The sequence below is a fragment of the Strigops habroptila genome, chromosome 1 (assembly GCF_004027225.2).
Source record: "Strigops habroptila isolate Jane chromosome 1, bStrHab1.2.pri, whole genome shotgun sequence".
NCBI classification, from domain to species: Eukaryota; Metazoa; Chordata; class Aves; order Psittaciformes; family Psittacidae; genus Strigops; species Strigops habroptila.
In genome coordinates, this window is record NC_044277.2 from 153,135,886 (window position 1) to 153,160,270 (window position 24,385).

The 24,385-nt window shown below is 41.1% G+C and overlaps 1 protein-coding gene across 5 annotated transcripts; it reads right to left on the bottom strand.

Annotated features, from left to right (window-relative positions):
• Positions 1-2,853: 2,853 nt before the first annotated feature.
• HERPUD2 (HERPUD family member 2) lies at positions 2,854-23,741 on the bottom strand. Of its 5 annotated transcripts, none has more exons than XM_030490450.1 (9): positions 23,641-23,741; positions 23,134-23,429; positions 17,851-17,928; positions 14,218-14,331; positions 12,053-12,210; positions 6,381-6,503; positions 5,732-6,055; positions 4,230-4,344; positions 2,966-3,888 (listed from the first exon to the last, which is right to left on the bottom strand). In XM_030490450.1, exons 2-9 carry the CDS (start codon positions 23,278-23,280, stop codon positions 3,727-3,729), a joined length of 1,221 nt encoding a protein of 406 aa, XP_030346310.1. In that variant the 5' UTR covers positions 23,281-23,429; positions 23,641-23,741; the 3' UTR covers positions 2,966-3,726. The 5 variants fall into 5 exon arrangements, with proteins under 5 accessions (XP_030346301.1, XP_030346310.1, XP_030346319.1 ...); XM_030490459.1 differs by having other exon boundaries at positions 23,556-23,656; XM_030490441.1 differs by having other exon boundaries at positions 2,854-3,888; positions 23,134-23,703.
• Positions 23,742-24,385: the final 644 nt, after the last annotated feature.

The following is a 24,385-nucleotide window of genomic DNA, read 5'->3' on the forward strand; positions in this document are numbered from 1 at the left end:
GGTCAGCAGTCTTTGTAAAGGGGTGAAGAAAACATGGGCACACACACATAAACATAAATAACCCCCAAGCATCCTCCCCTGATTTTACAAACTCACCTTACTTCCATCCCATAAACTCCTCACACCTAGATTCTCCCTCCCAGGGTTTCTGCAAAGCTGGGGGGAAGAATAAAAGCCAACAGCCTTCCTGCAAGTGTTGCCCTACTTATACACTGTGAGATTCCAACTGCAGCGCCCTGCTCCAAAAACAAGCAGTCACGTTGCAGTTTATTCCTAGAACAGCTAAAGCTATGTGAGGATGAGGAAACCCAGCTAACAGCGCCTGGGGGTGTTTAGTCTGGAGAAGAGAAGGCTCAGGGGGGACCTTATTGCTCTCTATAACTACCTGACAGGAGGATGGAGCCAGGAAGGGGCTGGTCTCTGCTCCCAAGGAACAGGACGCAAGAAAACAGCCTGAAGTTGTGCCAGGGGAGGTTTAGTCTAGGTATTAATACAAACCATTTAATGAAAGTTTAAACAAAGACCAACAAAGGAACAGCACATCTTTGGCTTCACCATCCCAACTCCTAGCGACAATTCGAGCAGTGAAATCACATCAGTATCAGAGATTAAGGAAAAAAAAAACCCAAAAGGTGAGTATTTATACAGTATGTATGTTGCTGTATGTTACACAGCAACATTTCCTCATGCTGTTTGAAAGTAATGAAGTTCTAAAACAAGCACAAATTAATGTCTTGGTAAAGAAGTGGAAATAGTGCTTATGTAGTTTGGGCATTCTCCCACTGGCACTAGACTAGGCTGGCACTAGAATACTTCTGGGTTGAACAGAAAACAAGCATCAGAAACACCATTAGTCTCACCACATGACAGAACAATGCGATTTTGCATCACTTATTACTGGTACAAACCTTGCACACAAGGATACTTCCTGGGGCAGCAATAGTAAGAAGTAGCAGAGTACGTCCGAGACAGAAGCAGCCTTTTCCTGAAGGACCATGTGATAATTTCTCTCATAACTACAGGGAGCAACTGGAAAGCCAATACTGCCTGGCCAGGTCTCCAAAGCGAGCAGCAGCATGAGGAAGGGCTTGCAAACTCACAAGGTGACAAGAGAAAAAGGCTACCTCTCATTTGGAGGAAGCCTGTGTGCTTGTCATTTCATGTCTGCCTCTAAGGTGAAGAAAAGAATGAATTTCAATCACTTTTCCTGTATTCAGACTTGTAAAAGTGGGTGATGCACAGATATGTTACAGAACCATTAATACTGGGGCACAGCCTGCCTTAATCCTCAAACCTTTTGTTCCATTTCATGCTATAGATTTGCTACAATCCAGCCGTTAGCCTTGCCTACAGCCATGTACTACGTAACTGTGTTCTGGTTTATGCTACAGAACAGTTACGACAAGGATACGCTAAGAAAAAGCAACTGTTTTCCTTGGGTTTTCATTTCTCTTCCATCGCCATCTGTTACATATTTCACACCGTTCAATTTTATAGCCAAATTGCTCACAAACCCATAAAACAAAGGCCTGATCTGATTAATTCTCACCATGCTCTTTCCTTTTCTGAAAAGGAAACTGCACCTCTTGTAGCTCAATCTGCTCTTTGATGCTTGCTTCATATTTATTCATGATCACATCTTCTCTTATCTTTGCTCCTCCCTTTGGCTTCCCTCTGCCTCCAACTCCTTCACTACTTTTTGGTAATGCTTTGTATCTCATTCTTCTTTCTCACTCGTTTTCCATCTTTTTGCTTTTCCTTGCTCACATCTTGGCATGGTTCGGGAAGCTGGGATGTTCAATGTCCTTTAAACATTCTCTTGGAAGCCTGGCCTCTTTGACTCGCTCCTCCAGCTCTGGTGCACAACTGGTTAAAGCTCTCAGAACATCTCCCTCAATATCTACCCAAGTGCCAGGATCTCCCAGTTCACTGTTTTGACCTTGTATAACCTATAAACAAATTCCTCCCCACCTGCATAAGAACAAGCAGTGATAACTCCATGCTTTTTAACCAAATCAGGTCTAATAGCATAACAGCAACTTCCTTTATCTAGTCTGTTAACAGCAGAGCTACCACCAATTGTTTCCTATACAAGACTGTCGCTCTGTGCCATTCCTTTAAGAATTGAAGTTTCCTTAACAGTTCTTAATCAAGTTAGATCCATCCACCAAATTAAAGGGGTAAATTGTCTTGGACAAGGTCTATGCATTTTATGTTTATGTAATAAAGAATCTATACTGAAACAGCTCTCCACAGTAACATGGGAGCAAAACACCATAATTAAACATGATTCATCATTGCTGTCTATACAGCAACTAATTTATGCTTGCAAGACATTTGTATTTCTCCTCTTATAACTGATTTGTAAATACAAGGTATTTTGTAACTCAAAAAGCATGCTATTTAAGCTGGTTAAATTCAAACCATTGTTCCAATTTCTCCAAGTCAACTTTCAGTAAGGCCTAGAAATCCTGACAAATGTTTCAGAGTAGAAAACCAAGGAAAACTGCAGCAGTTGGACATGAGCAAGCAAAAAATAACACCCCCCATTTCCCACTTGTTCAGACCTTTTTAAGAGCTTTATAGTGTAACAGAGTCTTTGCGGCCATTTTGAAGTTAGACAGCACACGGTAACTTTAGCATTAGGAACAAAACCAAATGTAACTTCTTGACTATGATTAAAAGCTAAAGAAAGCATCCGAAAACCTGGCAGCTGTACTGCGCTATTACCTCATGCACAATTTCCTTTTCCTCAGTTTTAATGAGGTTCAGTTTCAGAATACAGAGATCTGCTGTCGAGATCATACCCGTAACTGTGGATGTGCTGCTACAAACATACCACTTCAGTCAGTATTAGTAATGCCACCATGATATCTTTATTCCACTCTCAAATCAATATGCTCATCCTTAATGATGCACTACTTAGTCGTTTGCATTCAAATATGCATATAAACATCCAAAAGAGTTACCATAACAGTTTTTATTAAAAAACCCTAATGTACATGTTTTTTTCCCCAGTACAGCTATATTTTCCTTAAAAAGTACTGTATGTATCAAACATTTAAGGTTTATCCCATCACTGTCAATTGTCTTTGAAGAGCTGTCAAACATCTCCAACTTTGATGAACTTCGGAAGAGCCTCAAGAAAAAGCTTTTAGCTTTCTAAATGTATGAGAAGAGGCTTAGTATTTTGTGGCATGGAGACAACATGCCATTAACAAGTAATCCTTGTGTTTACAGCATTCTTTCAGGAATTATATCAACTCCAAATCCCAGGTGAGAATTCACACCCTGCATAAAGCTAACCCAAGATCACAACATACATTATTCAGATGAATAGAGAGCACTTGGAAGTTCCGTCGACATTCATGTTTTTAACAGCTCTTTAAAGAGGTAATGGTGCAGATTAAGTACAAGCTTTTTGCCTCAGTATAATACACATTTGAAATTAAAATAAAACATGGAAGACCAGTATCTTTACATTTTATTCTTCAGAAAAAGAAGAATCTTAAAAGAAAGCATTTAGTAGTCCACTTGTGCTTAAAGTATTCAATGCATCAGAAAGCCAAAAGAAAACAAAACACACACACACATTTTTGTACACCGTGATCAGAAAGATAACATTATAAATGTTCAGAAATTGCACTGTATTTAAAACGCTCTCTAGAACCTGCTCCACTTCTACGTGTGGCTACTGAGGCTGCCCAACGCAGTTCCTTTTCCTCTTTAATTGCCAACCTGTGGAGGCCCTTCAGGGATGAGTGATGTGAAGAAGGTTGTGATAAAGGACCAAGCAGAAGCCATGAACCCAGGCTGCTGCTCTGTATTGGCATCTTCACCTGCATCTTCTCCACTGTCTTCATCAATCCCATCATCCATAAGTCGTTCCTTAAAAACAGAAATGGAAGCAATTCAGCTGCTTCTTTTCAGAGCTCTGACATAAGGTCACCAGCAGTATCTTCCTACGTTAAGTAACTTCTCTCAGAACAACCTCCTGAAGGATAACTAGCATGAAAAAAACAGTCTGTGATTGAAGTAGAAACCATCAGTAACTGTCAGACTAGAAAAACACAAGATTTAAGCTGCAGGCACAACACTGAGGACCAAGCTGAAAGCTTTCTGGTTAAACTGACTACATTTCATATAAGTTGACTTTCTGTCCAGGTATTACAGCATACTGTACAATACAATACACAGGAGTCTCAGAAGACACGTCTGCTCTTACTCACCATCTCTTCAAGATCAGGATTATTTGCATGTTGCCCATCACGATTCACATCCACGTTATTGGCTGCCTGCTGTTGGCCTCCCTCTTGCCTAAAGGGGAACCATCCAGCTTGGTGTCTATGTAAGGAAAGGGAACAGCTGAAAAGCTCTCTTTTGAAAGGAACAAAAGGATTTTTCTGCTACAGCTAACTACTGCAGTACATTCTTCAAGTACTTTCAAATGAATGAGGCTACATGTGCTGAAGTGCTCAAGGCCAGGTTGGGCAGGGCTTTGAACAACCTGGTCTAGTGGAAGGTGTCCCTGCCCATGGCAGGGGTTGGAATTAAAGTTGGAACTTTAACAGGTCCCTTCCAACCCAAACCAATCTCTGATTCTATGATTTTCCTGCAACTCTTGTTTCAGACATTGAATGGCTATTCTTTGATATCTGGATTAAGAAGGGTCTTGCTAAGAGCTATTCTTTAAATCTCAGAAGTGCTGTTCACAGAAGATGAATCTCTGCTCCAGAAGATGGGTAATTTCCTATGACTAAGTGATTAAATATGGAGAATATTTTTACTGGGTCTCCTCCCCATTTGTAAGCACTTATGTTACTATGAAAATTAAAGGTTGCCTTTCAAAATTGATGTTTAAAGTTGATTTTCTGTGGAAAAAAAAGAATTTAAGCTTCATCTAAGGCTTGAACCATATTACCACTGTAAATTAAATACGCCTCTCCCTATGTTTTCAAGTGTCTATATTCTGATCTGAACTATTCTATCTGCACGAGATACAGAACAGTCCTTGTGAGGACTAAGACTACAATGTAAAGGAACTCTCAGCCAATGGGATCAGTCTGAAATATCAAGTATTACTGTTGTCTTCCACGCCTATTTACATCAAGAAGCTATTTTCCTACATAAAGGGAAATGATAACAGTACTGATATTTCTTAGTAAAATAGAGAGCGTGCTAAGGTCTTTATTATGCATTGTAAAGAAAAAATTTAAGTCCCTGCAATTCTGTAAGGTCTGGTACCCACTGTTACAGCAGCACTACCTCCTAACACAATTTACTGCATAAACCCCATGTTGTGTTTTAAATATAAATGAGCTCTGCTCTGCAAGCTTCCTTTCATATCCAAGCACAAATACAAGTTTTAAGTCTACGCAAGCACATGCTTGATCTATATGAACTTCCTGCCCCTCACCCCCCATTTTCTAAATTTCTATCCCCAAATTCTGTATTTCTACAATACTGATCTCTTAACACCACCACCATTTCAGAGCACTGTGTTTCAGGCATAAATGGTATCCACCTTGCTGTAAAAATGTTTTGAGAATTACTTCTTTTTTCAGATCAGCTTCTCTACTTGTTTGAATACACATACCCACCATGCTGTGAAGGAGCACTGCCTAACCTTTTGCATCTGAACAGTATTTTCTTTTCAGTTTAAATGGCTTATACACTAACACTTATACACTCCACGTTCAGATCTGCAGCTAGACTCAACTGTTGTACTCACAAATAAACCAGCAGCATGGCTCCCATTACCATGACAAATCGACTGAAGGAAGAATAGAAGTATACAATGCTCAGAAGAATTGCTGCTCTGGAGAACGTGTACATCCAGTCCAGCCAGTCCCGGTTGAAGTCCTCCTCATTCACTACTGGGCCACCCTGTGCATTCATCTGAACATTTGGGTTTACAGGCCTGTTGTCCTGGACAGCTACATTTGGCACTGCTGCAGGCTCATTTGCAGGAGCTTGTTCTGAATTGACAGCCTGGGCAACTGCAGACCTCACTGGCTCAGTGCTGGAAGTCACTTGGGCTGAAACAGCAGCTTGGCTATGAATTGAAACATAAAACTGGTTTGCCAAAAAACATGCACCAAAGTTGCTAAGCCTATTTTTGCCTTCTTTTCTACACCTACAAAAACATTTCAGCTGTAATATATGTAAAAACAAACTGCACTTTCCAGTAAATCTTTACCTGTCAATACATTAATTCCAGTCCAAAACTGGATTTCACGATTTGATGGACAAAATTTAGTGTAAAACAGCACATCCAGACAAAATAAACAGACATTTTGATCCTGCAACCAACACTGAGGTTTTCAATACCTTCATTTCATTAGTGTAACTCGGTGCTACCTAAGATAACGCAGACTTACTATTGCATGTAGTATTGCCGTGCATACATTTGTTGCCACCAGATCATCTGTAAGGGACTGAATGCAGGATACATAGAAAATCCAGCAGGAACACTTTGGCCTGGAAACTGGTTGCCTATATTGCTAGAAAAGGATTTAAAGAAAAACATTCAGTTCTAAATTGCCACATTTATAAAATGCACTGCTATTAAAAAACAATTCAAGTAGCATTTTTCCTCTCCTTTTCCCCTCTATTACAATGCACTGAAATAACACTGAAACAACACGTAGTGAGATCATCCAACCCACTCAAAAACCTCCCTGTATTTTCACACAAGAAATTAATAAGCAAAGTTATTTCTATAGGAAAGAGGATTTATGTTTCTGTACTCAGAAGTCTGCCACTAGCTGCATCTCTGGGACAAAAACCATGTGGAAAATTTGTCACAATTGTGTATAACTGCAGGAATTCTTCCATACATTTCCCTTTCATTCCAGAGGTCATCTTTATAGGTACTGCAGGAGCTGGAAAGGGAAAGCTTACTATCTTCTACAGCTTTATTTTAGAAACAATACCTGAAGTATCACTGTGAACAAAGACACCAAGAAATCAACATGAGCAAAGACAAACTAATCTTTCAGACACAGCTTCTGAAGATTACATCTAAGAACACCATAAATTATTTACTTCCCCTTCTCCCCCCCTCAGTATTTTAAGTGATTCTCCTCCCTATGGGCTTTTAACTCTGCTTCACATGCAAGAAATACAAAGCTCCTCTACTTAAGTTTTAGGTTTGGTTTTGTCTGCTTTTAAACTTAGCCTCTCTTACCTCCTAGAGCATATAGCATGTTTTGGCAAGATTTCCAACTCTTTCCCCAAAGATTTGGATGTAGTGAACTGTAGTAAACCAGGACATCTTTCAGGACAGCATGAGAGTATAAAGCATGAAGGAAAGCTTATTCACACTGCAGGCAGCAAAAGCTGAGACTGCTGTAATTGCACTGCAGACTACACCTTTCCCTAAGTAAGGCACTCCCTGCAAAGATATCACCAAGAGATTTCATTAGTCTCCCAGGCACTCAGATATACAAGACATGCCCAGAAAGAAAGATGGGAGGTAGACATTAAAATCTTTTCCATGTTACACATGAGTAAGTATTTCACTGTAATTCTGGACAAGAGCCTGCCATGCAACTCCATGTCCTCTGCTAAAACTGTTTGGTACGTTTGTGTTTAGTCATAACCTGTTTTGACAACAGTCTGGGGGGGAAAAAACAAAAGCTACTCTGCTGATACCACATTCAAACTGAGACAGTCACAGGCAATACTCTAAGGTTTCTTTCAAAACCTGAAAGGGCAAACTGGCAGCCCTGCTGATGCTACTTTTTTATGCATGGTTAACCAGATGGAACAACAAAGCTGTCAAGCTGCTACTGAAAAACACCAATCATGCTTGTATCTTTATGGCTGCAAGCTTTAAGCATGCAAGAATGTGTTTTTCTATACCCTGAACTGGCCAACGCTGAGAAATGAGACTCCTCCAAAATCCATAGAACACTGACCCTCATAAAACATTTGACCTTCAAAATGTAAAGTTGATTCAACTGTTCTACCTGGGTATCATGAAACGCCACGTTGTAACAAACCACCGAGCAAGGTCTCAGTTTCAATTCCTCAGTTTCACATGGGGATGGAAGCAGGCAGGACCCCTCAGGTGTTCAAGCACACCTATTCCTCCAGCACTCAGTGCTACCCAACTTGCCTGAGTTCTGCAGGAGTTCACCACCTCTCTTTCTCAGCAGTTACAGATGTCAGGGTGGCTGTTGTTTAGAACTGCTAAGCTGAGCTCAACAAGAGTTGAGAGGCCTTTGGGCTAACACCTCTCCCTCACAGATGTGTCTTTTAGAGGACTTGAACCTCTACTTTCTTCCAAACTCTTGCGTAAGTCGCTTTCTTGATGTCTTAAGCAGTAGATTAAGAAACCAGTCAACAAAAAACAAACCACAAAAGATTTCAGTTATGTCATGTTCTTGCTTTTCCCATCCAAATACCTCTTTCTCTTTTCTTTTTCCTCCCAACAGCTTTTCTAGGAGATGGGACTTTTTGAGAAGCAAGACTAAACTTTTCAAGGTCTGACTCCATTAGTGAGGAAAAAGTAAACACCAATATTCAGGAACTGGCTTCTGGCTTGGAATGCCAACTAGCACAGCAGTATTTTGGTTGCTCATCGAAAATCAGAATGAGGCAGATGTTGTCAATTATACAGCTATTATAGCTGCCAGGGTATTAAGTTGGCTTATGAAAAAGGGGAACAACTCTAAACAGGGTGATGTATTTCACTGCGAACAACCTCTCCGAAGGAAGAGGCTCCTCTCAGCAGAGCAAGCTGGCTTGCTGGTAGAAGAAAAAGGAAAGCAGCACGTGCATTCTCTTCATCTTTTTCCAAAAGGAGGAGAAAGAGGCAGGAAGCAGCGTATTTCAAAAGACTGGCACCAGAGCAGAGAAGCAAATCGAACAGACACAAGCATTCCAAGGTTGAGAACAAAGCAGAGCAGACAGTAGAACAGTTAGGTCAAAAAACAATTTTCAAGGTTCCAGTAGTAAAGGCAGCTTCAGAATATTCTGGAAAGAGAGGCATGCTACTCCTTCAATGGCTAGAAAGCTCACAATTACTTCTTCTGGTCTTTGGAAGACACCCAAAATGAGCTAACTGGGATTGGATTTGAGGGTAAGATCAGACTAGTTCTCTGGCATCATCATGAAGGTACTGCTCAGCATTAGTGGAAAAACTAGACTTTTTATTCAGACTTAAAAGCTCCATCTCTGTCATCTGCACAACTGACAATAACTGCACTTTTTTAATGACCTTAACCCACAAAGACATCTCATTTAGTGTTTCTCTCATGTGAGCCTGGGATACCAACGTAAGCGCTATTTCAATATCCCCCACTATGTCATTTGCTACTTGAAAAGAAGAAAAACACAGCAAGCAAAGGCTACTGATGAAGCAAGGTATTTCTGTGCTAGAACATACTGCGTGCTGGCAGCATGTCGTTTTGCTGCTCACTTTCAAACATTACTACGTATACAGTATAAAAACATCTCACCAAATGGGCTGCCCACATGTGACAAATCATCTCACTGTCTTGATGTTTCTTGTCTGCTCATTGCTTCCAAGTCCTCTCCACTCTGAAATGCAAGCCAGCTCAGGACTGAGCCCATCTGTTCTGTTTGTACCTGTGTAGCACAGCTACTAAGTCCACAGGAGCAGACAATGCTGTGCTTGCTCTCCACAGCAGAAGACTAACTTGGTAGATAAAGAAACCATTTTTGCCCAGTGCCCCTAAATCCAGACTTTTAGAAAGCAGCATTTACAAAAGCTCAAAAGCAGGAGAAAAATTTAAATTGCCTTCTTCCTATTTTAATAACACGAACTAGCTGTTTTCCCAAGGAATATTCAATTTGCACACTGCAGCTTTGTGCCAGGAACAGAAATAACCATTAAAAACATCATTTAATCACCTAACATTCAAGTTACTTATTTGCACAAATTACTTTCCTAATGAAAGGGTGGCAAAATGCTCAATGAAACTGACCCTCACATACATTTTCAAACATCTAGAGACCTTTTCCCACAGCGGAGCCTATAGCTCATCATGCAGCCAGAATAAAAGTGTTTGCTCATGAAACAGTAAGAAAAAGCCACAAATCAATGCAAATCCTGGCTACAAATATTCATTGTTTCTAACAAGTCTCAGTCTGTGTATAAATCACATTAAAGCTACATTTCATTGCCCAAAATGGTTTTCAAGAGAGTGGCTAAAAACTAGAAGACATTTCTTATTGCTCAAATACAAGTAGCAGTGTCCTGAAGCAAACCCAGATGTATCTGAGAGATTATTGAGAGAGTTAAACAGGGTTTTTCAAGAAGACAGCAAACTACAGCAGGCACTGGCATAGACTATTGGGAGCTGAGCAGAGCCAGTGCCCAGCAACCTGCAATGAATTTAAGTTCTCATAGTGTTCCATTGAATTACTTCTACAAAAAAAGGCCTAAGATTATTTAGGGTTAACTTATGTTGGCATTTCTGTTCAGATCAGGAATACACTTCTGAAGCAAATTACTTCCTCTTACTACAGTTGTGCTTGCAGCACAGAATGTTCTTGGATCACCAAGTGGATTCCTTTTGGATTACACTAAACTGAAAGATGTAGTTTAGGTACACTGCTCATGCACCTTAGCCACAAACAGGCACCTATTCCAGGTGACCAAACTAGAAATAGTCCAAATAAGACAGAAAATCTGGATGTATGTGCAGTGTCTGGCTCTCAGCACCTCTTTCAGTCTACAGATCCACTCCTCTCAATCCCCATACCTGCTAATGCAGACATAAAAGTAAAGAAAAATCCTAAGTTACTCTTTCTTTCAAACACAGCTTCCAGACTGATGCTTCCCACTGTATTTTAACTGAATTACTTCAGCTAAAAGACTCAGCAATGATTCTGATGCCTTTCTGAAAGTCCATAGCCCACTGAGTTCACTGAATAGTGACAAAACACTCAACTCTCCGAGTATGTTTACCTGAAAAGCCAAGTAGAAAACCATTAAAACTTGTTACAGGTTACACAACACACAATAAAGTGCTTCTGGAACTAACTGGACTGATTTACATTACACCAAGCAGAAATCTTGACAGCCAATCTAGTGTCCCCTAGCTTGGCCATAAAGGCAAGTATCTTCTGCACAGATGCATGTGGTCAGAACAACGTAACTGCTCCAATTTCTGCCCAGCTTTTTATCTTTCAGATCAAAAATAAAAAGGACTTGAAAGAATTCAGGATGAAAACGAGTGAGAGCAGTAAAGTCCAGGTTAACTCGAAAAAGAGAGCATGGAAATTGAGCTGAAACTACATGAATTATCAACAACTCTTGACCTCCGTTTTCCTTCCAGCGAAGGAAAACGCTGTTCTGTTTAGCACTGTTAGCAGGTTCACAGGTTTGGTTTGTTTCAACATTCTCCAAAGAAAATCTCTAGAACCTCTACAATACTAGGAGAACACCTGGTATTAAAAATTCCTAAAGCTGCTTTGTAAGTCAAAAAGACAGAATTTTGAAGTTACACAAAAGATCTGGTAACGTACACTAGTTAACACTTCATTGGTGTATAGGAAAATACTTTACAATTCTATTGTACATACACAAGTACTTACATGTACTCAAAACACCTGCATGTCATTTCTACAGTTAAATCCAACATGGAGAAATGAAGATGTACATCTCTTCTGTGTCAAAAACTAAGCAGCATCATATTTGGGTAAGAATTTAGTGTTGATGAGTACAATAAAAGACTAGAAAAAGCAACCAGAAGTAATAATTTTATCAGTTACATTACTAACTACACATCCACTAGGTAAGTATTACAGCTGCACTTACCAAAAGAAAGCTGAGGGCAGAAAGCATTAGGGAAAAATCAAAAGCAGCCTGAAGGGGAGCACCAAGAACACTTACTCTGATTGACTCCTGGCTAAAAGCATTAATGTTCATACAAAAATGTGTTTCTAATGTGACTTATGCTTCCAGATGAACTAGCCAAATCATTTTGCAGACTGTGAAAGAAACATAATTGTAACTGAACATTTATAGTACTTGAAAGAGTATCAAAGAGCTGAGGATTGCTTCAATCTCACTTACCCTTGCATTAAATAAGGGAACTGGTGGCTTAGTGTGGGATTGCTTTGTGCTTGTGGAAGATTACGATGCCTCACTCCATCTGCACTAGCGTTCAAAGATGTAGATGAAGCTTCTTGGTTTGTGGGTGAGGCAGCAGCTGATCCAGAACGGTCTGAATTCTTAAAAAGAAATAAAATTGAGGTTGGGGATCTTTTTGCCACAGTCACAAGATTTACTACTGGGTCTTAAAAAAAACCTCTTTGCTTTAATGTTTCATCACAAGTTTTATGGAGAACAGAAGCACCAGGCAGGCCTTGTGGGGTTTTATTGGGTCTGGCAAGCCTTTAGTAAAAACAAATTCAAAATTGCACTCAGGTGCACATATAAAATAAGTGAAGTTTTCAGAAGGACTCAACACTTGACAGGTCCCAGAGAAAACCACAAGTCACTGGGAACCATCATTTCGAAAAGCTGAACCAAACTGAAGCTTAACTGACAGAATATTTAGCAGCAATAAAATTCTAGGGGCTATCATTAACAAAAATAACTACAAGCCCCAGATACAACTTTATATTCAGAAACAACAGCGCCTGCAGTGGCTTAAAATACCATTCCTCTGTCCTTGCCTTCAGTTTCTCCTTCTACCCATCATCTTCACTGTGTCAGCTGCCCAATCCAAATTGCTGGGAGGGGAGCAGGGGGTGGGAATAGGGAAGTAGCTAGGAACTACTTAGGCTTCCAGAAACACACCTAACACTAGTGTGTCACACCTTCAGTGCTTTCCTAGATCAATATTTAACCCCGGAAGCAGGCCAATAGCTGGCTTTTCTGGATTCTCTGTCACCATAACAAGACTGCAATTTGGCCATTGAGATGCATTGTGTTAGCTTTAATAAATCCCTAAATCCTGTTGCTAAGCATTACTGTAATGTTTACTCAGTAGAAAATCATCTTCAACTTTGACAACTCAGGAAGTGAGGAGGTGCAATTACTTAACACATCCACATCACATTTACCCTACACAGGAAAACAAGCAAAATTTACCACTAGACAGTGGGGGGAATAAAAACTAAAAACAAATGGAAGAACAAAGGCCATTCAAGCTTTGGGTTTAGGTTGTTTCTTTCAAAGTACTATGAACTTAACATTGTACCTACAGAGTGCCTTAAGCAGTCATTAATACAGTCGTTTAAATACAACATTTACAACTGAACTACATAGCAATAAAATGATGACAAAGCAGGCCTCCTGTGTCCTGTTTGCAGATATAAATTCAGCCTTTGAAAAGACAATCTAACCACTGTCCACTCTCTACTATTCCTTCAACTGCTCGTGTTTCTGACTGTTTCATTGCAGTCTATACAGTACCCTATAAGCAGAAAGAAGACAGACAGCTTATTACTGGAAGGGTATTTTCCATATGCTGATAACTGACACACTGCAGATGAAAAGTGTCTACAATGGTACTGTATACATTCCTTTCTGACTGCCCTTCAAGGGTCACTGAGGGTTACTGCCAACTCTGGGAAAAGCCAAGAGAATTACAGTAATGACAACCAAGCCATCAACAGAAATAGTAACTGCATTTCTGTTAAAACAGAGCACAACCAAAGATCATCATCATTTGAGGGGAGTGAGAAGAGGGGAAGGCTCAAAACACCCTAAACAAGAGTGTTCTGTGAACAGCTTGACTAATAAAACGTTAAGAACACTTCCTACTTCTCACTGTCTTACAGATACTTACCACTGCCTTGAAGCCAATCCCTGTCAAGCAGAATGAATGCTGGCCAAGCTCCACCTGCCTATCTCACAACAAGGGCACTAATTTGACTGATGTCTCTTCAGCAGTACAAATCTTCACAAAATAAATGGGAACTTTTTATTTTTCTTAAATCTCAACACACTGCTCAGTTTCTGCCAAAGATACAGGGATATGGAGAGAAAGAAAGATGTACTTTGCAATGAAGAAGGGTTAAAAACAAAGAACAGCTTAGAAAAAGTAGTGCTTTATAATCTAATAAACATTATTGTGTTACAGTTTGAAAAAAGGTGATCTTTAACTAAAGTGACACCCTTAAATAAGCCAGTCTAACCGTACAAATTCATAGAGCATGCTCTACTTTCACAGCCTTTCACAGTGCAGAAGAAATACATGTCCTGTGTAGGAAAAAAAAACCCCAACTCACTGAGCTACTGCTGGAGGCTGAAGCTCCGTGACCTTCTCTACTGGTGGTGGGTTTTGGAGAACTTGGGGGTGTCCGGGAAGTACATACCAGATGAACCATATGATATTCATCTTGCTAAAAAAACAAAAAAATAAAGACATTGGAGAGGTAAAGCAACAATATTTGAGCAATTTACAAGCAAAAAATGGCTTAAAAACAACCCCCAACGCTTTCAAAGTTGCATTTGAAATCAGTAAAGAAATATTATACAAAGGAAAGAGCATAAAGCAAGTTGTGAGGCTAGCACATGAGAAGTTTACTGTTTCACAACCAGTGTTTTCTTAGCAGCAGCCCACAATAACACATTGAACATCCCCTTACCCCCGGCCTTCCCCAGAACCAATGGAAGACCACACAGAGAAACATGAGGAAGTCTATCACAAGCTTTAACCTCCGTTTGGGAAAAAACTCAAGACCCCTGAAGGGCTCTGTTTGCCTGAAGTTACAAATGCTGCCGTTCGCATTGAGATCTAATGAAGAGCGTTAGGCAATAAACACATCAGGGTAAATGAATTCCACAAGCAGACCAAGATTAAAAACAAAATGTACCAGACGCTGCCTCCACCTCACTCCAGACTAAGCTTGGCTCAAGCCGAACTGGCAGATGCCCAACTGAAGCATCCCTGCAGACACTTCACACTCAGGAAATGCTATTTGAAGCACTAGATCAGACTTGAGGGTTCAAACTTCACTAAGGGAGATTGAGATGAGCTCTTGGGCAGAAGCTCTTCCCTGTGAGGGTGCTGAGGCGCTGGCACAGACTTTTCCCAGAGAAGCTGTGGCTGCCCCATCCCTGGCAGTGTTCAAGGCCAGGTTGGACACAGGGGCTTGGAGCAACCTGCTCTAGTGGAAGGTGTCCCTGCCTGTGGCAGGGGGTTGGAGCTGGATGAGCTTTAAGGTCCCTTCAACCCAAACCAGTCTGGGATTCTAAGTATTTGAAAGTGAGGAAGTGAATGAGTGGCACCTCTTGAAGCCATGTCAGCATGCAAGCAATCAGCCCGTGCCAATTCTTCATGAATACGCTTCCACCCCCCCCCCAACACAGATGCCCTAACTTCCATCTGAAGCTATTTCAGTGTACCAAATGAAAACAGCCTATTATATCAGCATGCCTGAAGCTTATATGGCCATAGCAACAAGAATAGCTATGGCTGGATTTAAATTGCACACTACAGCTTCCTCAGTAACCAAATTCTAAATAAGAAAAGTCAAGCTACACTAGAGATAACATTTAGTAATTTAGTGAGATAACATTTAGTAATGCTGGCTTTGGATTTTCTTTTAAACTATACAAGAATACGTTAAAACACACACTCATTTTTAAAGTTCTAATCTTTAGGAAGAAAACTGGGTAGCTGTTTTTATGCACCACTGTGCATTACTGCTAGCATAGCCTTTCCATAGCCACAGTGACTTGAACTCTTCTGCATTTATTAGCTTCTAGCCCCAGCACAGCCTCATTATTAAGTGCCAGTTCTTAGCAGTCAGTGATAGAAAGTGATGACTGGAGAGCACTCCACACAGGTGATCAGCACTCTGACCACGTCCAAAGCCTTTCACCTAACCAGTTACCTTCCTCCTAAATAAGATCTTAAGCCACTTGGAAAGGCAAGGGAAGGTAGACATATTACTTGCAAGCTTACAGTGTACACCTTTATTCAATATGACAGTTTATTGCTGTATACATATGTACATGTATATATAACGTGACAGGCACCACTATGCTTGAAGAGTGTCACAACTTCCACCCTCAAGGTTTTCTACCAGTGAAATGACACTGCTCCATATCAAAGAGCAAGCATCACAAAGCTAAACTGGGAGACTTAGTAAATCCTCAGGTAGTATTAGGAATTTAGAGCTAATCAAGTAGGAAGAATATGGCACAGAATGAGAATGAACTTTAGAGTAAATCATACCTCTTTTCCAAACGCTCGAGCACAAAAAACTCCTTCCAATACAAGTGTTTAGCTTTATGCTTAAGACTGATGAGTCTGTTTCTAAATTCACTGAATTTCTTCAACTAAACCTAAGGCCCACAGCTACTAAAATGCCTTTAGAGTCAAATATAGACCCTGTGCAATGAAAGAAGGTATTACTTAGGCAAAGTTTCTCTTCTAGCACATAAAGCAAAGTTGGAAATCATGTTTCCTAAAATGAGTGTGCTGTAAGCAGGCCAAGTGAATTTAAGGGTTTCAGACTTCATTTTGTCCTTAACAAACAAAACTAAGCATTGAGATAAGTTATTGTCAGCATTTCCATGAACTTTTCAGTGGTAAAGGACATATACTCGCTGGCAAGAATCCAGCTCTGGCTTCCTTGTAAACCTATCCATGCTAATTTTCAATTTGTTGGGAAGCAGTTAACTACAATTTAATAAAATCTATTTCAGAATGAAGATTACCAAGTAACAACAGTGTTAGTCTGCTTAAGCAATACTCAAGATTCCTCTGCCTCAGTTTCTCTGTTCTCAAGACTGAAGTTCAGTTCCCACTTTCACCAAAGAATTATTCTCTTTTAGACATTTTCCTCCATATTAAATATTAAAATGTAACCCCCCCATTCTTGCCATCCATACTTTGATTTTTACCTCCTTACATTAAAGTATTATTACCAATACCTGGGTACTGTTAGACTAGTAGAAAGTCTACCTATTTCATAGTACCTGAAGTACTTTCCAAATAGAGCTATTGATGCAGCCTCATCTGTTTGCAAGGAGTTTAAAACCTACTCAACACAATGCAGTATGTTTTCTGTTACCTAAATTGAGAAAAAGTTCTTGATAATCTGCCCTAATATAATATTAGTCTATATATTTAAGAACTTTACTAACTTCATGGACTCCCTATTACTTGGTAGCATCAAACCAAACTACTTGAACCAATTTGAGAACCAAGTGCCTGTATTTGAAGATTTCCCACATGTGGTGTCACGTGTATTCAGGGTTTGGATTTAAGTGTTGACTAAAGAATCCAAAGTTAGCTTAGTAAAATTATTTTTTCCAAGATGAACGAGCAGAATAAAATTATATCTAAAAAAAAGATATATTAATATAGATATATATAAAAAGAAAAGCCTCAAGAACAAACTAACTTTGAAACATGATCAGGAACAGTTAATAGCTGACAAAACCAGGACAACAAACAGTTTTCCCAGCAAAACCATTCAGGAATTCAGAATTCTCTTTTTGCATACAATATATTACCCTGAAGTTGCTTACACAAGAGCCATTTTTAATGGCAGTTCTTGGATTTAAGTATGTACAAGAAATGATGTTCCAAACCAACAAACCTGTTAAACGATTCCATTTACATTACAGTGGGAACTGTCCAAAGAAGTCACTCTACACTACATTATCACTTACATATAGCCTGCTTGCTCCCACCAGTCGGAAATGTGCCTCAATCCATAAGGATCACAATCCTACACACAAAGGATACTTACTTGAAAATACATTTTCCAGAACATATCAACATTTTATGGTTACATCTCTCAATACAACAATGAAAACATAAAGCTAAACAACACAGATCTGAATTCCTATTTCCCAAAAAGGGCTTTTGATCAAATATCATATGGTGTTGATATAAAGCTTACTTTTCTGAGAACATCTTTCAGCTGCAGATGATCAGGAAGCAGTCTGCCAGAATACACCAGTCTCTGATCCTTTGTAGACTAGGAGATGGGACAAAGAAAGGAATTTAGCTTTTTCCTGCTGTACAGATATACAGCTGGAGGTAACATTTGCAGATGAGAAAACCCTTTACAATTCCAACCACCACCAGATAGCCTTAAAAACATTTCAGAGGCTTCACAGGTCCAACTCACAAATTCATTCTGCAAAAGAATTCTGCTATTATGCACTCAACAAGGGTGCCAGAACAATTAACCACACTTAATTGGCAAATGCTGCTCAAGAAAACCATTAGGTAGATTCAAAAATTCCTTTCTTTTAATGGCGATTTGCTCTTTTCCCTGCTCCCATTCCCAGGCACTTCCCGAAAAAGGAGATTGAGAAGTGGCTGGGGCAAACAAATAAAAGAAATAATGCAAAACCAGCCCCAAAATAGTTAGTAGAATGATGGATTGGTAATTAAAATATGCAGAAGGGGGGCACAAATTCCAATCTCTTTCAACAATAAATTTCTCTTATTAGTTCCTGCCTCATATCCTCCCCCCAAAAAAACCACCAAAACACACCCCCTCCCCAAAAAAAAACAGCACCCACAAGAGTAGTTGAACTACTGCTTGCATCCTAAATTAATACAATAGCAGTTATTACTTCAAAGCAAGCACTAACAAAAGCAAGTGCTAAATGAAGATATTGAGGCTAACACCAGTGGGACAGACAGGCATTAACAGCATGAAATAGCTGAAGAATGAAGCCATGCAACCAGCTGCTCTTACATCTCACTCGCCCAGCCTCCTGCTGCCCACTCTGCAGTCTTACTCATGCTAACACTAAGACACAAATACCTGAGATAGAGATCTCTGATTAACAAAGCTTTCAGAGAAGTTTAATTCATTTTCCTTTTTGCAATAGCCCTTTCCACATTCCCAATAACTCAGTAGAACCCAGGAAAGTTGGAGAACTTGGGGGTTTCCCTTGAATATAGCTACTCTAAGCACATTAAAGTTCACATTAAATCTGAGAAGCTTTTGCTTTAACATTTTCCCCCAAAATTCATACTAGCCATTCATGATTACATGCGTCTTTAAAATATCAGTGCATTACCTGCCATATAGAGTGCAGAACTGTTTATCACTTCTATTGAAGAGTCATTTTCTACGTTCTCCTGCATTTTCCTGTATTTTCAATGAGTGACATAACGTGCTACTTTTCTAAGTCTCACTCCACAGAACTAGTTATCTGCAGCTCCAATGAATAAAATACTGCAATAAATTCAACATCACCACTGTACTATTTCTATTCACGTTCAAAACAACAGCAACAAATGCCTGTCTCATGTCAGACTAAGCTCAAATGAACTACACCATTTTGGCTGCTGCTTTCAAGAGGGAACAGGTTGCTAGCAAAATACAAGCTTACTTGCATTTTGTATTTGGGAAAGGCCTTTTTAGGAAGGCTAGAATTTGCAGCATGCATCAAGATTACTGGAAACTTGGATTTCCTATAAGAAACTTGTTGATTTAGGAAGAGCAGTGGAACCAGAAGTGCCAGAAACCTTGTCTCTGGGTCCTGAGAGAGATTATCTGGAGATTAACTAGAACGGAGAAGCAGTTAAAACAAAACAAGCAAAACACAACGACAAAGCACCCCCAAATTCCAAATCTTTGTAGCATCACCCAACATGGTGATGGGGCACTCTTGCCTGTCCACTCATAATAGAGTTTCCTAGACGGTCAAACTCAGATTCTTCTCTTCAGTACCTCACATATGAACCTCTCCTCAACTCCATCTAATTTCCTACTTCTCAAACGAGTAGTACAAATTAATTTTTTAATATGAATACTTCACAGAAATCGCTGGAGTAAAACAACCCCTCAAAGCTGACTATTCCATAGCCTTCGGTAGTGCCTTTCACCTCCCTACAAAAGCACAAAAGAAAAGGTTACACCTATGCAGAGTACTGTTAATCATATTAAGCTAGAGACATTAATGGGGGACCACGAGGCTTTAAACCACATACTCCTCCCTACATAACTCAAATACCTAATGGGGCACTACAGGATTATCACTTGCAATTCTCAGGGTGAAAACCATCTTGGAAGTCTGAGATGAGGGGTAGGGATTTAAATGCAGATGGAAGAAGAGGTGGCAAATGTGAAAACACATAATTTACATTTACGCCAAAGAAAATAGAAAAGGCATTCAAGTGATCCTCTGCCAGAGGACGTTCACTATCAAACCTCCTGCTTCAAGGAACAGCATGCTCACTGCTAGCCCAAACACTGAACTGTCATGGGAAAACACTTTAAAATATATATATATATAATTAGAGTGCCCCCATTTTCACATGCAAGCATGTAGCCTCAGATAAAATGATTCTAGAACCTGAAGTTTCCAGTGAGATGGAAGACAGTTCCCAGACCATCATTCAAAAGGTATGTATTTAAAACTAAGAATTCAACAGCTAGTGGTTTGGGTTTTTTCTTTCATTTTTCAAGCAAGACTCCTGCTGCAATGCTTACTGAGTCCAAGTTAACTACATACAGCCCATTACCAAAACCACCAAACGTGTGCTAATGCAGGAACTTCCTTTAGAAACACAGACAATCTCTGAGCTATCCTGTTCCAGTTACAAGATATTCATTATTTTGGTCACTCGGCCTCTCTCCCATAGGAAATAAGAATCCAAACCACTACATCTGGTCAGAAATGTGGGCAAAGCATATGCTAGATGACAGGTACTACAGGAAATGAGAATTTAAAGTTCATGTTTCTGGGTGTAATCGATGCAGTGGTTAATGCACTGCCTGCAAGAGCTGTCAGACTGACACACACAGGTTGGTTTTCCAAGTTTCCTTAAATAAACATTCCATTTAGGGACACTGTAACTGCAGTGCTCCATCTATGAAAAATTGGTCCAGTCAGGGAAAAAAGATATTGAGGAAAGTGAATGTTAGCATAGACCCAGAAACTAATTTAATATTGTTTTAAACCCCACTTCGCTCCTTCAATGACTTGCTAAAGTAAGGTTCCCAACTTCAGTAACAACTAAACCAAGTTAAATCTGCCTGTGGAATTTGTATATATTCAGCCATGCCATTTACACAAATTAACCTGGAAAAACAACAAACACCACTGCCTCGGGGCCTAACTTCTTGTTTGCACATTTTAACCACCCTATTTTCTGAAGATACATTCTTAATAAGTTGCAAATTTAATGACAACATTTACAGTTACCTTCAGTCTACTGACTCACTTAGAGATGCAGACAGAATGAGGTAAAAGTCACATGTGAAAACTTGAAAGACTATGTATGTAGCAGGGATAGCAACTGATTTCGGTTTTACACCCTGAACTTCAAGAACACTGCAATACCTGAGAGAACATCTGTGTTCTGACGCACTCTTAGAATAGCATTGTAATAGAAGTCGTTCTCAGGACCTATCATACCCAAGGAATGTAGAAATTTGATGGACAAGCTTTTGACACTGATTTGGTTTAAAGACAAATAAAGGGAGGGGGTGTGCTCCTAAAAGCACAAAGATTTAAAAAAATTTGGAAAAAGTACAACGTTGAAAAATGTATCAAGCCAAAAATCCACTTTCTGATGTTACTACACATAGGTGTTTAATGGGATGTCTCACTTCTCCTCCCCATGTTCTTATTTTAATTCAAAGGTTCTATAAAATAAAAATACGGTGTTCATTTACTAGTTTAAATGCAAGTACAGTAAATCCAGATTAAATTGGAATCACTGAGATAATTTTCACTGAAGAAACTCCCCATTCTTTAACCCAGAATGATTTTGGGGGATTCTGAACTAGTAATTTAACAATGAGAGGCATGTTGAGGAATCAATTTTCAACAGAAGAAAGATGTTCCAGGAAACCTGAAATTTAATATTCTACTCCTGGTCCAAACCTACTGTGCAACACAAAAACCTCTTGTTCATCAAGGATTCTTCGCAAGAAGCCCAATTTAACAAGATCATGGGGTGAGTCAGAAAACGAGTGCCTGAACACAAACACGTCACAGGAGGGGATTCTAGTGAGGAGGAAGCAGCAGCAATCAGCTGAAGCCGTGGATTTGTTTCTTTCACCGCAGATAGGCTCCCTCAGCAGAGCATTACTCACAGCAATAACTAAATCCACAAACTCTCAAATACTGCTGAACAGATCTCAGTGTACCAGAGACACAGCCTAAGTTGTTGATTGCTTGTCTTCTTCTTTCTCCAAAAGGCAGACACCCGCCCTGAGACACAAAGCTACTGTTTTACCTTCGATCAACAATGCCAATAATTGTCCTATTAAATTAGGTGAATGCTAACCATTTACAGTATAAACACCACCTTTGTCTGATGTTTTCCACAGCAGGGTCTAGGCCTCACATGCTGCTGTTGCTGCAGTGTGGAAGCAGTCATTCCTTTCAGATAGGTTTTCTGGAACAAGTTTTCAACTATACTGTTCTGTATGACTAACAGGTACAGTATCATCTTTCTATTGTTACCTGCATGGTTTTTCCTAGCCTCTTTGCAACTGACACATTTAGAACTTAAAAAAATTTACAAATAAGCCATATTTTCCTCAGGAAACAAAACAAAACTCCACAATAGGTCTGTATATTAAGTTTCAAAGTACAAAGTATATATCATATAGAAATGATATTATATCTATATGATATCATAGAATATCATATATCTATGCTATTCTGTCATTCATAGAATATCTGAGAGCAAAGTGTTCAAAAAACCCCTCTGTTCTTTAAAGAGGGGAAAAAGAGGGAAATAATTGTGGAGGTTCAATTCTGTGTTCCAAATATTATGAATAAACATCTACCTGCTCCACACCTCAGTGAATTCACCAGGTGGTGATAACTTCAGCTGTATTGCTTACACGGTCAACACTTTAGACAGAACTTTTCCACTTAGACACTAATCTTAAATTCAGTTAACTGAGATACCTCAATCCCAGTTCCCAAAAAAGATGAATGGAGCCTTACTAAGCGTCTTCAGTGATGCCACCTTTCAGGATGCTACGCTTCTTAAACCATAGGAAAGAGCAGCTATTTTGCATTGCCAGCTGCCCTGAAAGCTGAGCGCCAGGCATCACCTTTAGACCAGCAGCTCTCTGGCACCAGGACTGTGTTTATCTTCCAAGGTACCTAAGGAAAGTCTTGAGCAACTGGCCACAAGTTACCACAACGCCAGTCTTACCGACAGGATGAATCGAAAGGGCTGGCCACCAACTCACCGGCTTACTGGGGTACACTTTGGAGAGGTGAGACTTCAGCTTGCCCACAGTCCAGTCCAGAAAGCAGTTAATGGTCTGGTCGGTGTATTTCTGGTTGGGGGCCTTGATGATGAGGGTCACCGGGTGATCCACGACGCTTTGGTCCATGCTGAGGAGAACCGGGCACACGAACCCGCTCGAACCTTTGGGCGCTCCGGGGGTGGGGGGGTTTCAGCGGCCGGGGGCGAACTTCCCGGAGAGGCTGCGGGCGCCCATCCCCGTCCTGGCGCTCGCACGGCGGCGGCACCGGCCGAGGTCTGCCCGCCAAGCAGAGAGAGGGGCGGCTCAGCACCTCCCGCAGCAACCCCCCCGGTAACCGCGGCGACAACGGGCTCGCCCTCACCCCCCCGCCGCCGCCGCCCTCCCGCTGCGCCCGCACCCACGGGTAAGGGAAGGAGAGCAGGTGAACCCCGGCACCGGAACGCGCCCGCCCACACCGAACCCCTCCGCCCGCGGCACCGCCTCGACCTCCGGCCGCCGCCGTCCGCGTAAAATGGAGGCCGGAAGCGCGGCCGCGTCCCTCCGCCCTCCGCCGCTCCCCGCCGGGGGGCGCCCGCGGGCCGGGCGGGCATGCGCGGTGCGCTCGGCTCGCCGCGGGGCGGGAGGGCGGGCTGCGGTATGAGGGGGGGAGCTATGGCGGCGGTTGGGGTGTGTGAGGCGGGCGGCGGGGAGCGGCGCGGCGGTGCTGCCGCGGGGGTGCGCGGAGCTGCTCTGCGCCTTGTCCTCCCTGCAGCTGCGTTGGTAGGGCTGAGGGCGTGCTTTGCGCTGGGTGGTGTGTGGAAAAGCGAGGAAGGGGGCGGGGGAAGTGCGGGTCGCGCTGAGGAGGGCTGTGGGGGGGTCTTCGTGTGTCAGACGTGGTGGTTCATACCGCGGTCTCAACGCTGAGAAGGGCAAATGGGATTGTTTCGCCTCCAGCACCATCGTGTGGGAACACCTCAGTGTATTTATCCTCAATATTCTAATGAGGTCAGGAAATCATAGGATCGCAGCCTGGTTTGGGTTGGAAGGGACCTTAAAGCTCATCCAGTTCCAACCCCCTGCCACGGGCAGGGACACCTTCCTCTAGAGCAGGTTGCTCCAAGCCCCTGTGTCCAACCTGGCCTTGAACACTGCCAGGGATGGGGCAGCCACAGCTTCTCTGGGCACCCTGTGCCAGCGCCTCAGCACCCTCACAGGGAAGTTTCCTATAGTAAATAGTATAAAGAAGCACTGG